Source organism: Pteronotus mesoamericanus, unplaced genomic scaffold (genome assembly GCF_021234165.1).
Source record: "Pteronotus mesoamericanus isolate MK-2021 breed Mesoamerican mustached bat unplaced genomic scaffold, CSHL_Meso_final contig_94, whole genome shotgun sequence".
Taxonomy (NCBI): Eukaryota; Metazoa; Chordata; class Mammalia; order Chiroptera; family Mormoopidae; genus Pteronotus; species Pteronotus mesoamericanus.
Genome location: NW_026555285.1, coordinates 7345257 through 7363049, shown reverse-complemented (window position 1 = coordinate 7363049; position 17793 = coordinate 7345257). Strand labels below are relative to the sequence as shown.

Genomic DNA, 17793 nt, shown 5'->3' with positions numbered 1-17793 from the left:
TGGACTCTAGGCAGGTATTCTCAAAATCGAAAAACTTTCCTCTAGAAAGGACAAAGACCTCAAAGATGATCTCCTTTCACTTTTCCCATTTAATAATAAATGTCTTTCAACATTCCTCAAAACAGAGCGTAAAGGCTGTGTTAGGCCTCCCTTCACATGTACCATCTAATTTGATTCAATCAGCAGATGAGTGTACAGTAGTAACAACCTTGTACTTAGGTAGAACCTCACAATTCCCAAGCGCTTCCACATCCATTATCTCCTTTGCTTCTCACACTAAGCCTTGAGGAAGGAAAGGCAGATAATATCACCCACATTTTACAGACCAAGAAATGAAGCATGCTGCCACTTCTCCCGGCTTCCTGGATGAGAGAGCAGCTTTCTTGGGAGGCACAGAGAGACTGACTCTGAGGGGAGTGCATGTGAAAGTTTTGGCTGAGGACGTGGCAGCAGTGTGTCCCTGGGTGCCGGGATGCTGAAGAAGGGGTAAGATTAAGGGGGAATGAAACACTGGAGGAGAGGACAGACTCTACTTGGGTCGCAACCTCTCCTACAGGAGTGCTGAATGAATGGCTTCTTTCTCTCAATTCTATTTATTCTTCAAAGTCAAGCCCAAATGCCACAGATCCAGGAAGCCATCCTTAATCATCCAGCACAAAGAAACCTTATAATAACACCTTAAGGTTTTCACGTTCTTCAGCTCCTTACGACATCATGGTAAGTTTTTGAAGTAGGAATTGTCATCCATTTTACAAATGATGAAAAGAAAGCCAAAGGGTTAAGTAATTTGTCAAGCTGACACAATTAATAAGCTCGAATTTAAACTACAGCACGTCACAGTGGCCTCACCTTCCTGGACACTTACCACATCTGGTATGTTGCCCATGTGTTCCTTAACCCATCAACTCATTTAGAAGTTCTTTGAGGACAGATGGCAAGCCTTACAATTCTTTGTAAACCAACCCCTTCCCTAGTACTTAGCAGAGCTCCATATACACAACAGGCTCTCAATAAGCATCATATGTTAAATATCTGTTTGGTAGGAACAGTAATTAATAAGAGAGAGTTTTTTGGTATTCTGAATGTCAAGCTCTCTGCTGTATATAATTAAAACAAGAGTGAACATGAAATGAGTAACTTCCCCTAGCTCTAGTTAATAGGCATTTATTACCATGTCTGATTCTGTGTTATGTGAAAAGAATTGCTTAGTAAGAATTTTCTGTGATGAGGGTAATCAGATACATACAGATATCAAATATATTTTTTAAAAGACAAAACCCCCACAAAATGTATGGAGAGACAATAATCTACATGGCATATAGCAGTCCACCTGAGACTAAAGAACTTCCAAGGCAAAGAGTACTGGACTAATTTGGGGCAATTCAAGGAACACTAAAACTGGAAGTCAAGAATGCTAACTGAGCTCTTATACCATTCTATCTGTATCAGGAAGACAGATACATCATGTTACAGTCCTGGGTCTGAAATAGAAAAGAGTTACACTTTCTGGGAGAAAGGGTTTGTTCTGATACCTCTTCAACATAGCAATCATTTCATTACCACCTGTATTACACAGGCTAATTTAATAAATATACATGCAATATCCTACATATTATCCTGGTGGGTCTCATTCCATTTGTCCTGCTTACACATCATTAGTTTATAATTTTGGAAATATAAAGGACTCAAGCAAATTCATTGCGATTAGAATTTTTATGGTAGAGATTAGCTCAAGTAATTCTAAGTTGACATTCTGTAACCTGAGCTAATGATCGCAGTGCCTATCTACTATATTTTATTGCCCAAACAAACACAGTAATCTTAATTAGTCACCAAGAGGTACACATCCTTTGTGCTCTAAATAAAGAGCCACATTCCCATGAGCATTCAGCCAACATCAAACAAGAGCAAATACCAGGTTTATGGTACCTACATTTGTGTCTTCATGGCTGTGGCCGTTGGTCTCAGCCAATTCCTTGGTACCTTTTAACTGCAAATTAGAAAAGAAAAACAAATGAATAAGCAAGCATATCTGTTAAGTGTATATCATTCTATTAACTCTGTTTAATCTGAGGCTGTACTTTATAAAACTTGCAATGAGAAAAAAAACAGATGGAGCACAGAGTTCTAATGAGTTTTATAGAAGCCAATTTGAGACCAGCATTTTATGAAACTTGATGGCTGGCAAAAAATAAATGGGTCTTGGTCATTATTTTTTAAATAATAAGATTATAAAGCAATTCCATAGGCACAAAATGTACAAAAAATTGGTTCTTAAGAATAAAAAATGATTTCATTTCTGAGTTGTATTACTATTCACTTAAACCCTGCAGCATTTGCAAGTTGCCACCAGCCAAATGATATTATACTGTTACTTGTGAACAATGAATATTTTGGGTTGTACTAATATGCCACAGTACTATTGTACATGTTCTTCTTGAAAACATATCAGAATTACTGAGATTGTTTCTTGAGGCCTCAATGAGGATTATTTGCTTCTTTTCAGAAAGGAAGAATTGGGAAGACATCTCTCCTTGGTCACTGAGGCATTAGAAGAAAAGCTATTTCTCAAATGAGATTTTTAACAGTGTATGTTTGAAATATTACTCTCTCCACTCTCTCTCAGAAGGATCGAGAATAATCAGCTATCGGGAGATTTCTGGAAACCTTTAATTGGCAATTTATCTAGCTTAACTCAAAGCAGACATGTGGAGACAGAGAGCAAAGGCAAATGATAAGTATTGCCAGTACTTCCTCCTGGCTTATTATACTTTGGAAGCAGCATCTCTGGAGCTTTTTAATGTCTCAAATAAAGAATTCATGGTGGGAAATAAATGCTTAAAGTTTAAAAGAAAATAAATTGATGATGTATATCATCAATGTGTTTGATTCGAACACTGGTTTTTTTATGGCTATTTGTACACATAATTTTTAATATTAAATATCAGTTGCATTTTAAATTGCATTTTATTGTTTATACTGTTACAGCTGTCCCCACTTTTTGTCCCTGTGTTCACCTCCAACCAGCTCCTGCCCTCAGGCAATCCCCGCATCGTTGTCCACACCCATGGGTTATTCATGAAAGCGTCACTGTATTTTTTAAGACAACCTCAAACTCTCAGCAAGAAAGCTATATGTTCCTCCTACTAAGAGAGGGGCCTTTGCCAAAAAATGGTGACATGAAGACATGGAGTGCGGGGCAGCTGCTTATGGAACAGTAAGTAGAGCTGATCACAGCTCGTCCAAATCACTCCACTCCCACTTACAAAAAAAAATTCTTATTATTTTTTAGGGCTACATCATTGATATTTCTACACATAAAAAGTATAAGGAAGCATGGGCAATGTGTGATATATATGAAAGGCACAGTGATACAAATACCATCTATTATTAGTGGCCACAAAAGGACTTAAGAAAAACGCTCCATGTTTTCCTATCATAAGGTTTTCTTATTGTAGGTGTTTCTCATCTTCTTTCTCTTTATCAACCCTCTCTGCTCATCCCATTTAGGTCCTATAACTCATGCTTCTTTGAGTTAGAGTGGGGTCAACTCAGAAGGTTTTGTTATTTTTTAGTAGAAATACAGAACTATGCTATTAAAGTGCTCCACCTTTACACACTAACTAGCATAAACATGCCCCTTCTTTTCTTCTCCCCTTTAAATAAATTCTGTCTTCCTCCTCCTTGTTTTCCTTTAACTCTGTCCTATCTTTGTCCACTATCCATTTGCTCTCGTCTCTCCCTGTCCACTAGTATTGCTGTGCCCTGCTCTCTGCTGCCAGAGGACCACAGGTCTTGCCTCTCTCCTGCAGGTTTCCCTTGACCTATGACTGAAGCCGCAGGCAAGCTTTTGCTTTGCCCTCACTGGCTGGCTTCCTGTTCTCTCTTTGCTGCTCTGCTCCTCCAGATGGAGCAGTCCAGCATTGTGTCCAATGACACCTGGGTTTGTGAACAAGCTCCCGGTGTTGGAAGCTACCACCTTTGTAAAGGGGATGAAAGGCAGGGGCCAGTGGAGCCTGGAGAGACCTGTGGAAGCTGCATCTTAGTGAACAGAGAACTTGGGGAATGAGCCTGCCTTCCCTGGAGGCGTGGGGCCTGCTGATGGCAAGCCTCCGCCTTCACAACCTAGTTGGATTCCCATCGAGTGGCAGTAACTTTGAATAGTGAAATTCCACATCTTCCGAGAAGGGTGTATCTTTTCCTGCGTGTGTGCGCATGTGTGTAAAGAAAGACTCCAGACCCAAATAATCAGAATCTCTAGAGGTGAGGTCATTTATAGTGCCTCATCTGTGCAGGCACTGAAAAAGTGTTCACCCATGTAGTTACTCTACATGACCCCAAAGAAAGTCTCGTAAGACAATGCTCGTGGAGATAGAGGTGTGTTTTTAAGTTCATGTCTCTGGGTGGGTGGGTGGCTACAAGGAGATGAAAGGAACATGTCCATCGCACACTCTCATCTGCAAGGGTGACACCAGCTCCAGGACAAGGGCCGTCAGGAAAACAACCTGGCAGTACCAGCAGCCCCTGAACGCATTTGGCTGCTACGGGCCCACTTAGACTTAAGTATTCTCAGTGACTTTCCTTGAAAAGAGTCATCCTATTTAAGTAATACAGCGTATTTAAAAATGCTTCCTTTCCAGTAGTATTTAATAAGTTTTTAATGATTTTACTTGTTCCAAATCTTCTTCACATCCCCATTTATTTTTTGTAAGTAATACAGAATGAAGTGTGATGCTTCATCAATGACTGCATTTGTGCTTCACCAATGACTGCATTTGTGGTGTGCTTTAGGAATGCACACCATAACAAGGCTATCTCAATACTTTCTGCAAAACTTGGAATTTATTCTTATGACTAGGGTTTGGACTCAAATCAAAACAAAGCATTTAAGTCATTTAGAGAGAGCTCATATGTGCAAACACTGCAGAGCAACAAAGGTCAGACCTCTGTCTGTTCAATCAGGAGCAAATTTGAACCAAATAATGAGAAAGAGAATGGTGACTTCCAGTCTCCTAGTCAGTAGGTCATGTGAATTTAGTCAACAGTGTTTTTCAGCTCAATCTAACTTATTCAAAACCATACAGATTCAGCCTCAGTCTAAGTTACTGAATATATATTAAATATATAAAGATAATGATTCATTTTATAAACATCTTTGTCTGAAGTTATAAAAGCTTATAAAGTGTCCAACACCTTCACTTTTCCCTCACAAATCACTTATACTTTTAGGAGAATGTAAATAAAAATATGTTCTCTTGATCCCAAACCATTAAAAAATAAACACTTGCAAATGACTGAGTCACAGAGGACTAGGGTAACACTCTCCCACCTTCATATTTTCAAAACATCACTGTTGCAGTTACTTATATTATAAAATAACATTTTCATAAGCCGGTGTAAGTTAAACACTTAAAACAACTTAAATTTGATCAGAGTTGGCATTGCTATCTGTGATTTTTCCCTCCAAGTGCCATTCATTTCATCGTGGGCAGCAGGCACAGGCCCAAAGTAGGTGAGTAGGTACTGGGCTTGGATTTCCCTCTGCCACCGAGCCATCCGTCTTACCCTGCTGTAAGACAGTGCTCCCACATCCACTTACAACGTCAGGCCACACTTCAGTATCAAAGGAAGCTAGGATGAAATGATCAGATTTACAAATTCACATACAATGTTTGTTGCTCACCGTGGTTAGGTAAGTGCCCTGAAGCACAGGGAAGTTGTGAATGTTGGTATGAGTCAGTCCTTATGCATATGTCTGCAGGAGTACCTTGGGTTATGCTAAACTCATTTCCTCACTATTATACTTAAGAGGAAATTAGCTGCTTGTTTGAAAATATATCTGCACTGTCAATATTTTAAACTTTATCAAAATTCTTTTGTCTTCTGTAAGAAACTTTCACGCATCACTATTGGGCTTGGGTAGTCTAAATAGGTCCCCAAGAGTGTGAGCAGAGGTGCTGGGAATGAGATTATAAATTCCACAGAGCAAAACTGCTGGGGGCGCTGCTGTGGGTGAAAGCTAATTGTGCTGCCGATTAACTTCAGTCAAGCGCATTGAGCACCAGGGAGACTAGTGTCCAGGTTCGACTGGTTCACCAGTCCGAGCTATTGCCTTCACTTACTTGCTCCTGGAGGACTTTAAGTAATGCTTGTGTGTGTGACTGCTCCTCCTTTGCTTGTTCCAGTTCTGACTTTTTGTTGTTTAACTCCTCCTGGATGGTCAGCAATTGCTGTGAAATTAAAGGATATCTAGGGTAAGTAAGATGGAAAGCCAGGTGATTATAAGATATTCAAACTATCCATTCAAAAAAATGAGAAGATTTTTACATGGCTTAAAGCTTAGTCTGTACTTCAGTTAAATTTTGTGTGTGTTCCCCTTCTCCTCAATTTAGTGTAACAATATTGTAGTTCAGGACACGTCGTTAGGCTGTCTGTGATATTGCTGTACAGTAAAACAAGTTTGTTGTAGTATTTGTGAAGGCACCATTATATTCCTTTTAACAAATGCATATGGTGAAAATATGTAGAATAGTGTTAATAAACAACATATTGGTGGAAGAAATTAAAAAATAAAAATATAGTAACGGTCATCTTGTCCAAGATTACTTCATTTTACATATGATAGTAAAGCTGCTTCTCAAAGTGGCTGGGACCACAAAGATCCTTCTACTTTCACTGTTATGACAGTGATGTTTTATTAGATCAGCAGGACTGAAGTCCAAACTGCAATCAATATATCAGCTGAGAAAACTGCTGATATAAGCTGTCAAAACACTAAGCTACAGCCTACACTGCTATTTTAAGCAGGGCCACTGGGGGATTTTGGTGAACCTTGAGCTTTTCTTGCCCTCTCAACTGTAACTCATGTGGAGGCTTACCCTGCCTGCCAAACGCAGAGGGCTGCCCAGTGCTAATTCTCAGGAACATGGGTATATGTTAATACAAACACAGGCTGGAGAACATTCAAGAGCTTCAAAACAGACTCTAGAAAGAGCTATGTCTATTCAAATCTTCTTGACAACAAAGGAGCAGTTTAAAAAGACAGAAGCACATTTCTTTTGCTACTATACATACCAGATGCTGCACTAACGATATGAAAATGTTGGTGCTTTCCTGCTTCTTTGAGACCTTTTTTTTTCACTCCCAATTCTTTGGTGCCTTGAGAAGCTGGCTGCAGAGCTGTCTGGCCAGTTCTTAACTACCAACTCCTGAATAAACTGGCACTGGATTTCTGATGCTTAAACCCTCCAACTGGAAGGATTAAATTAAATCTTCACAGCCATTAGTTTTTGGGCATGTTTGAGGATAGTAAGTACTCAGAAAAACACATTGTGCTTTCCCTCGGGCCGGCTTGCTCTGTTCCCTGCTCTGGCACTGGGTGTGGACTAAATAATGTACTTTGGTCCTCTAGCATGAACAGCGATTTCCTGGCAATTTTCTAAAAACTCAGTGCCTCCCCTGTCACCAGTTGCCCATATCATAATCGCATGAGAGGTACTGCACACGTCCCACTCTGGCTCCCTGAACACCTCGTGTGATTTCATTGTGCATCCATTGATTTCTGGGCTCCCTGGTTTCTGTACTTTGTACTTTGGCACTGTGACAAGTACCTAAAATGACAGTTTACAGACAGTGGGGAGTGGCAGCCCCGTTCCCTCATTCTCATTCACAACTGGCCCAGAATAGTTCCAAGGGGACCTGGTGCTCTGACTTTGATTATGCCAAGTAAATTTTTACATCATTAGACAATCTTAAATCCAATCCTTAAACCTCCCTTAAAAATGAGCCAAACGACGGGCAGGTAGCTTCAAAGGTAGGTAGCTTATGCTTGTTCCCTGAGCAGCTGGAACAGCAAACTTTAGAAGCAGCAATGCCCAGCGCAAGGGGTTTGGCTGCATTGATGACGGCGCATCGGGACAATGGAACACGGTGCTGCCGTCACAAGTGAAGCTGCGCAGGTGTCTCAGGACATAGAAAGAGGTCTGGATACTATTTCTGGGTGAGTGGGTTTAAGGATATTTCTGTTAATTTTGCTTGTAATTTCCTGGTATGTCTCTAAGAAGCACTCACCACTGTAGTAATAAGAAAAAAAGCAAAAGAATTTGATTAAGGTGGGGAAAGGACAAAGAAAGGAACACTACTGGATATAACCCTCAGCTATTATTACCAATGCTGTGAATAAATAAGAGGGCAAGTAAGAACTCCATCAGAGCCTGCCATTTCATCTATATATTCATAACTTTTTCCTTCTATTAAAACACACGAAGTCACAGGGATGCATTGTACAGCATAGGAAATACAATCGATACTATCATTTAAAAAAAGCAGTGTGAATGTACTTAACGCTAATGGACTACACTTACAGTGCCTAAGATGGTCAATTTTATGTCATATAAACAAATTGTACCATAGTTAAAAATTAAAATTTTTAAAGAATTAAACACACACACACACATACATGCACACACCTCCTTCCCTTGATGTCACTTCCCATTTTTAAGCTTCCATCTAACCTCATTCTTCCTTGGTCCAACACTTTTTATTTATTTTTAAATTTTTACTTATTTATTGTCAGAGACAGGGGAAGGGAGGGAAAGAGGGAGAGAAACATTATTGTGAGAGAAAAACATCAACTGGTTGCCGCTCGCACCCGGCCCGCCACCCAGCCATGTGCCCTGACGGAGAATCAGACTGGTGATCTTTCGGCTCATAGGCCGGTGCCCAGTCCGCTGAGCCACACCAGCCAGGGTGGCATCTCACTTTTTAAATACAATTTCTTCTCTCTCATTCCCATTTCCTTTTCTTCTTATATGTAGGCAGTCACTTAAATGGTTTCCAACTTTTTTATTTCAATGTGTTTTTCTAAAATACATATTGTTATTATATGAGTATGCATTTTTATGTAAGCAATATTGTTATAGTTCTTATTTACTAAGCATTCTATTTTTAAGGTATATCCATATTAATATGCATACAGGATGGGGCAAAAGTATATTTACAGTTGTGAGTATGTGAAACACAGAGCTTATTCTCGTATTATTATTTATTATTGTATTTTTGTCCACATGAACAGCTGTAAACCTACTTTTGCCCAACTCTGTATATCTAATCTATTGCTCCTGATGATCCATAATAATCTACAGAGTGCATCCACTCAGTTATATCTGACGTGCTTTCCCAGTGAAGGCCACTCAGATTATCTTCAATTCACTCTCCCCTATCAAGGCTGCAAAGGAACATGCTAGTGCAGGCTCCCTGCTGGACCTATGGGAGAATCTCCCTGGCATGTTTCCATCAGTGGAACCGCTGGTCCATAGGAAAGGCTTAAAGAGTTAATTAGCAGAAGTTCCTTTATGGAATGGCTGTCGCAGTCTACCCATCCAGCAGTAGGACATGAGGGTTACTGTGCCCCACATCCACACAAACACTTAGCATTATCCAACTGTCTGATAATATAAAGATTCTTCATCCTTTAAAAGTTTTATACTTCTCTGACTCCCTGTGATTTTAAGCACCTCGATACATGCTTGCTAGCTACCGAAGTTTATTTGTACTTTTTAAAAGAGTAGTCAAGGGTACTGATTTTTAAAGCTGGAGGACATTAAAAAATGCTGATTTCTGGGTCTCATAGAAGAGCAATTACCTCAGAATATCTAGGGGTGCAATCCAGGCAACTATGCTTCTAAAAAAACTTCACATATAAGTTCACTTATATGTGGAACATAAAACCCAAAATGAATAAACAAACAAAACAGAAATGCACAGATACAAAAAACAAATAATGGTCACCAAATGGGAAGGGGAATGGGGAGGTGGTTGAAAAACATGAAGGGATTGAGAAGTACAAATTGATAGTCACAGAACAGTCACAGGGATGTAAAGTACAGCAAAAGAACACAGTCTACATTATTGTGATAACTATGTATGGCATCACATCGGTACTAGACTCATCAGGGTGATCACTTAGTAAGATATATAAATGCCCACATTATGTTGTATATCTGAAACTAATATAATATTGTATGCCATCTCTAATTGGAAAATAAATTAATTTTAAAAATTAACAAAGTAAACAACAAAAAGCCTTCACAGACAATTCTAAGGTTCAGCTGGGATGAAAACCCTTGTCCTTTGATGCTTATTTAATCCTCATTCCACTACAATGTGACTTCCGCCCATAGCACCCTACTCAAACTGTTCTCACTAAAGTCACCAGTGCTTTTCTCATTTCCAGGTTCTTTTTTATTCTTGACACTATGGTCTCTTCAGGTGAACCTATTCATACTCATTGTTTCAACTACATATTTCATCCATTTATGCTTTACAAAGCTGTCTCAATAGCCTCTACCTAATTCCTACTATCCACCAAACATTTACTGTTTCAAACAGTGTCTATTATCACCATTCCCCTACCTTCCTCCCAGCCTAACTCTACTACTGTGTGGCATCTAGAATGAAAACCTTGAAGTCAAACCCTGCTCTTTCATTGTCCTCACAGCCTCTCTGTCTTCTCTTTATCCATCTTGGCTGTCATGGTTAAGGTGATGACCTCCTCTCCTCTGGATTTGCTTGTTCCCTGTCATTCACTGGACACTCCTGAGAGAATTACCATCTAAAAATTAAAGTTTTCCCATGCTTAAAATACTGTTGGCTCCCCAACCTATTGGATAAAATCCAAGCCACAGACCTTCTTGTCCTTCCCCAGAAATAACAGGTCCTTTCATGACTCTAACAAGCACACTACCCAGAATTATGCCGGGAAGATTCCTATTCATTTTTAAAGCCAATTTAAAAAAAATGCATTTGAGCCTTGGCTAGAGTGGCTCAGTGGATTGTATGCTAGACTGTGAACCAACAGGTTGCCAGCTTGATTCCTAGTCAGGGCACAAGAGGCTGTGGGTCAGGTCCCCAGTAGGGGGTGCTTGAGAGGCAACCACACATTGATATTTCTCTTCCTCTCTCCCTCCCTTCCCTTTCTCTAAAAATAAATACATAAAATCTTTAAAAAAAATTGCATTTGAACTAACACCAACCCATGTCATGACTTTATACTATAGAAAAGAGGCCCACCCTCTCGGGAGACACAATTTCCCACTAGAGTACATGGTTAGGTAGTAGAGTTGGGCTTGCTTTTATTCCCACTCACCCATTTGCCCTTCTCTAGGACAGAACCTGCACAACTATATGCAGTCCACTTGGGTTCTTCCTCAGGAAAGACCTCTTCTGTTCACCCAAGCAAAGTTAGCTGCTCTAACTTCTTTTCTCCCAAAGTACTTAATATGGTATATTACATTTCATAGATATCTCCCCAACTAGACTACAGCCACCAATGATAGGATTAATAATCAGGTTATCTCTAATACATAGTAGGTGATGAATGAAGCAATAAATGAATACTTGCTCTAGTTCCTCAAGCTTCTATTAAACCATAATCTCTCAAAAACAAAACAAAACAAAAAAGCCACACACATACACATATACAGACAAAAACCAAAACAACCACAATAACAAAAACTACCTGAAGATCTATAACTGGGTAATTTATTGTTCTAGCCATATGGACATAGGACAATTTCAGAGGCAAGTAGCATTTAAGACATTTTGATTCATTATTCTGGCAGTTCTAGATATTTTTATCAATCTAAAGGGGAATATTTCTTAAAAGTCTAAGGAAATCCAGTCAATGAATTCATAATTATTATTCCATGTTCCAACAAAAAATAAATAATAATAAATTTCTTCCCCATGTTCCACCAAAAATAAGTAAATAGTAACAAAACCACCACTGGAGAAAAGTTAAATCAACACCCTTAGACTGTTTTCTGCATTCTTCACAATTAATGCTTCCATGTGTTTATAAAGCATAAACTCGTGAATCTAATATTTATGTATTCAAAACAGTGGTGATTTAAAACTCTTCTTCGACTAGACGTCCTGTAAAAACAATGTAAATATCCACAACTCGATAATTTAAGTCAGGCTTTCTGGTCCCCTTTCACTTGAAATTTATGAGCCTGTATAACATTCTTTCTAGTTTGAATTTTTAAGTACCAAAGAGCCTCAATTACAGAAGTTCACAGGCGGCTAGAACTTAATCAGAAGAGTCTCTCGGTTGGATTGGCTGACTGCAGCATAATTTTAATTTAACATTAGAGATTATGACATTAAACAGATGCACTATTACATTTTTTCAGTGGTTACAATCAAGTGTGTTCCAATTAGACAATTACCCATATGCCAATCAAGTGCAAACACTGTGGTGGACAATAACAGGTAAATAAATGCTGTACCTGAGACATCTTGATGTTTCCAGGCCACTGATTTAATAGGATCATTTGTAATGCTCTTTGGGGATGTAGACTTCAATGTGTAATGGGTCTTTCTCTCTGATTAATTCAAAGAGCATTACAAATGTTATTTGGGGCTCCAGAATAAGTGAGGTCACATTTCCATTTTTACAGCTGGGTGAGTCATAGGCACACAGAGGTTAAGTCATGTACCCAAGGCCACACCGTCTGGGAGAGACCTACCACATGCACGATTCAATTTTCCTGTATTAAACTATGATTTCTCCCTTAGCAACCACACTGCACTGCCAATTTGAAAGGGAAATTAGGATGTGCCAATCTTAAAATCCTCTTAGCAGTGACTTCTACCTAGGTACTCACCGTTTCCAAAAGCTAGGCATGCTTTTTTGTATATGTCTGTGAATGGTGTGATGAACTTAGACACTGTAACACCTCCTTTGCCTCTTTTTCTTGAATTTTACAATTTTGTTACCAAGGTGAAGTTTTTATATAATTAAGAGATTATACAAAGTTATATCCCATTAAAATCACAGACTACAATACAAATACTCTATATGAAATATACCAGCAGCATCTCATTATAAGCTGATATTCACAGAATTGTGGTAACTCAGGAATCTTTGGCAGGATTGGTGGGTGGCTAGGGGAATGGAGGTGGTGTTTGGCATAAAATAGAGAGGACCCCTAAATGGAACACTGATTTTGTGTCATGCATGGTGGCAGAGGAATACTTTTTCTAAATTTAGGTCTGTGGCACGTAAGGTGAACTCATGCCGCCAGGTAGACATATACTGATAGTGACCGACACCTTCATACACAGACACATGTGCATGTATGCATGCATGCGTATTTTTTCTCTTTCCATCTTCCCCTTACTTCAGGGTTTCCCCTGTGTTTGGCTCTATGTTCAGTTCTTTTAAAAGAATCTGTTGATATGCACTCATTCATCAATTCATTTGATCAATCAATAATTTATTCATTCCCTCAGTCAATACTGATATACTATGCACACAGTGCTGGTCCAGATAATATGGAAGATACAAAGGAAACAAACACTAAGTAGCCTGTACTCTAGATGCTGATTCATGAGAATGCTAACACACATTACAATTAACTTAAGTGGCACAAAGTACTCTAAGCATGACTATAACTAGGGTGGTTCCCATAGGAAATTTTTGGGGATCAGTTTAGGCATTAGGAAAATGGCCTCAGGAGATCCATTTTGAATCAGAATTTGTTCTACTTGTTAGAAATGAACCACTGAATATTCATATATATAAGTCTGGAAACATGTAACCTCATGGAGTGTCATCAATTTAGTAAGTTTTTGGTTGATTCAGTTTTAATAAATTTCATTCCATCTCCATAGCTTTGCTATAAATCAGGTGCCCTGCTCCCTGCTCAGTGGGCTATGCATTTAAGGTCAGTGGAATATCGCCTAAGAAAATGAGGCCCAGGCACATCCAAAGAGAAGTTTCCTCCAAAGACTATGGTGGATGTGACTGTGTCCGGATGTTTTGCCGTCAGGTCTATGTGGTGGTGCCCTGTCTGTGCACCTTGTCTCCAACCTGAGTTCTCCATGTGTCTCAGCCTGTGATCCGAACCCCGGCTGTGGCCAGCTCTGCCTCATTAATCTGCCTCCCCTGGAGAGCTCCTGATACCCGAAAACACAGCTCACTGCCTCTTCTTTTCTCCCCAGTGCTCTTGAGGGCCTCCACACCCTCAGAGCAGTTTTGGTTCTTACTGACTCCAGAACCACTTAGGCCAGTCAGCTGTAGGTCCGGCCATGAGGTCTGCCTGCATCCGCTGTCAATCCTGAGCCCATCCCCTATTGCTAGGGAGAGTTCGAGATGTAAAAAACCAAATGCATTTTATTGTAATTTAAGGGCAAGTTTTTGCCTAAAGGCAAATACATTTAATAGTATTTCTGACAAAGAAGCAAACCTGGCTCAGGGGAAGGACAGTCATTTACCACACGGAAAGTACAAGGTTCACTTTTCTCCTTGGGAAAAAAGATAGAACTGAAGTAGCTCAAATTTTCTTGTCACAGGAGGTGGTAAGACTACTCAAGATCTATTCTAGTTTCAAATGTCATCTGCTTCCACCTGCGGATGAAACTGTGCTTCAATTTAGGGTGAGATACGAGGGTAACCAAGCTTGCTATCTGTCCTGGCGCCTGAGCGCCGTGGCCCCTGGCAGAGGACCGCCCTGGGAGAGCGCGCCACCGTTCAGATGAGCGATAACGGGAACGCTGGGTCACAGAAATGAAACTGTGCTCAGAGCCTAATATCCCATTACACCAGGCTATACATATTTAATTCCTCGGGTCTTTCCTCATAAATCAATTCCTTCAGGCCCTTAATCTCGTCAATATCTTTTCTGATATTGAATTTTAAATGCCATTCTCATTGCTAGGCAGAAAGGCAATCTCTTGCTCATGATGGGATCAGGCTGCATTTACAGCCTAGAGACGCCTGGAGCTTAGCCCCGTTTGTTGACCCGGCTGTTAAGATCCAAACGTCAGCCAGAGCTGGCAGCCCAAGTGCAGGCCTGACGGGGCGTAGCCCTCTGCGGTCCTGCGGATCAGCACCCTGGGAGCCTGCAGCAGCTCCGGGAGACTGGTGACAGAGCAGAGGGAAGTGTTTTCAGGTGTCTGAAACCTCGAGGTGGGGGCCTGCTGCCGCGCCCAACACCCCTCTCCCCATACACACACAGGGATTTCTGGGATTAGAATCGTTTGAACTTGTTTCAGGTACAGTGTCTCCAACCTTTACATATATTCCTATATTTCTACAGTAGATTTGTAATAAACAATGATAGCACAGTTATTGCAAAGACTAAGAACTAGAACTTGAGCTATTTCAATTCATTTCACAGGACCTCTAGAGAATTTTTACATTTAAAATGTAAAACAGTGAAATGTAAGAACCATGGGTTGTATTATTTTTGGTTGGTAAGTGCAAATTTTAGTTTATATGTAAAACACTAAATTTTAGTGTTTAAAAAATTTAATATTGTTAACAGTTTGCTTTAAAACAAAAGAACAAATCAAGAAAGTGTTTACATCAGTGGTACAATTAGTACACAGTTGCCTAAATTGTACCTTTGGTATTGGTTTTATTAAAATTCACTTATTTGCTGGACAATTATTTACATACTGTGTTATATTATCTATAATGAAAGGATCAAAGTTCAAAACGTTAGGTAGATTTAAAAAACTTTTAATAGATAGTTTGATGTTTTCCTTTTACTCCACTATTTTATTCTTTCATTCATTCATTCATTCATTCATCCATTTATGTACTTATTTATTTATTGTTCAGTTACTGTTGTCCTGCCCTTTGCCCCATCGCTCTCCCCGGCCCCATCTCCCCGCCACTCCCACAGTCAATTCCCCTCATTGTCTGTGCCCAAGAGTCCTCTATTCATGTTCCTTGACTTGCCCCTTCCCCTTCTTTTTACAGGCATAATTACATGTGACATTCAATATAAGAAAAATTTTACTGCCTGAATTTCTTTCTTGGCCATTCTTATTATTATTTCCATTTCATGATTATTACTGCAAATACTTTTGTTATTTAGAGGAGATGGACATTACAAAAGGATCCTCTGAGTGTCAAGTTGCAGCAGGCACAGCACTGGCAGGCAGCCCAGGGTCTGAGCAGGACAGGGAAATGGTGACCGTGGCCTTCTGAGTTGGGGAGAGGGGTGACTCTTTCAAAAGATGTGGCTTTAGAGACCATTTCTTTTACTTGAATATCCTCTTGGGAGGGACTTGTGAAAATAGATACTTTTTAGCATTTGTATAATTCAATGGAATTACTAGTCATGATACACTATTATCACGATAAGGCAACATAATTACAAAAAGAAATATAGCCAAGAACTGGCAAAACAACAATAACAACAACCACAAGTCATTATTTCAAAGGCTAGCATGACTTGCTGTGTGACCTTGAACAAGCCACCTTACTCCTCTGATCTCCTCTTTTCCCTCACAACTGCCTCTCTCTTGAAAATAATTTATAATTTGCAAAGCAATACATCACTTTCTTGAACGCTGAACACAGGAAAAGAAGATGCAAAAGTGGTTTGTGGTTTGGAAGGCTCTAAAACCCATTTCCTCCTCTGCAGATGATTTTTTTTAGTTGTGTAATTTGCAGGGCCATTTCAGCTTCCTGATTTTTTTTTCACTTTCTTCACATGTTAACAATACTCACCAGTGGGATATTGTGAGACTAAAGAACATCAATTAAGTACGTGAGGTTCCTTTGATGGCAAAGGGTACCAAGTTAAAGGAAACTGCTGTTATTATCCTCTTGGCAAAAATGGAGAGATTAAGATCCAGCAAGGTCAAGTGACTTTTCACTTGAACAGGATTAATATTCAGCAAGAAAAAGGCCTGTCATTGAACCCCATCCTAGCCATGCTGGTTGCCCTCCTTCTGCCACTTTTCAAAACACTGGGCCAGCCAGCTTGAATTAACACCATTCATGCAATTCACAAGAGAAGGTGTCAAATGCCTTGCTGAAGTAGGAATATATGTCAGCGATATTCTTTCCATTACCTTTGTTGGCAATTCCAGTGCAAATGATAATCCAATTTGCTGGGATTTATTTATTCTTATCACTTTCTTTTTTGCAATTATATGAGGCAGTCATCACCCCAGCCTCTGGGCACATGTCAGCTGGTAATGTAGAAATTTAAAATATTAACATGCTTTCCAGCCAAGTTGGCCCATTTACTTCAAACAAGAACCTGATTGAACAGCTGGGTCTTGTACTGTTGCCCAAAGGCCAATAGAGATTTGTTCTATCTTTGCAGGGTTTATAACCCACAGCAGACATTACCACCATCACTGACTGACTTCCTTGATTGCAGTTTTAGGAAAGCAGCTTTCAACTTACGGTTATAGAATAAGAATGTGTTGGGGTCTTGAGAGCTTTTCGTTGAATCCTAATGTTGAGAAAGTTCTTTTTTTAAAAACTTTTATGTTATTTATTTTCACAGAGAGGGAAAAGGAGGAAGAAAGAGAGAGAGAGAAACATCTATCAGAACGCCCCCAACCACAGACCTGGCCCACAACCTAGGCATGTGCCCTGACTGGAACTGAAATGGCGACCTTTTGGTTCACAGGTTGGTGCTCAATCCACTGAGCCACACAAGCCAGTGTGAGAAAGTTGTAATGATCAAACATGTTCTGCAAATAAACAAAAAGAGACAATATAGCTGAAAGTTTTGCCTCTACATCAGTCACAGATATCTACAGATGGAAAGCTTTCTGTATTGTGGGTCTGGAAGGCCCTCATTACTTATATTATTGAGTCTTGATTAACTGTAGAACATTAGTGAAGCTAATTCAATGATTACAATATTCCCAATTTTTCTTTGTCAACACAAGTTAACATTTTTGTGAGTAGGAAACTCTGACATCTAGGGGTGGGGTGAGGAGAGAAGGGTCCCTTTAGGGCACTTTTCAAACAAG

At 39.7% G+C, this 17793-nt stretch overlaps 1 protein-coding gene across 1 annotated transcript in view; it reads right to left on the bottom strand.

The window, feature by feature from the left end:
* The window catches only part of ENOX1 (ecto-NOX disulfide-thiol exchanger 1), a 603512-nt gene that overhangs the window by 73583 nt on the left and 512136 nt on the right, over window positions 1-17793 (bottom strand). Inside the window, exons 14-15 of the mRNA XM_054586376.1 lie at window positions 6123-6230; window positions 1934-1990 (exon numbers count right to left, since the gene is read on the bottom strand). Coding sequence (XP_054442351.1) covers window positions 1934-1990; window positions 6123-6230 — 165 coding nt within the window. The remainder of the gene's footprint in view (window positions 1-1933; window positions 1991-6122; window positions 6231-17793) is intronic.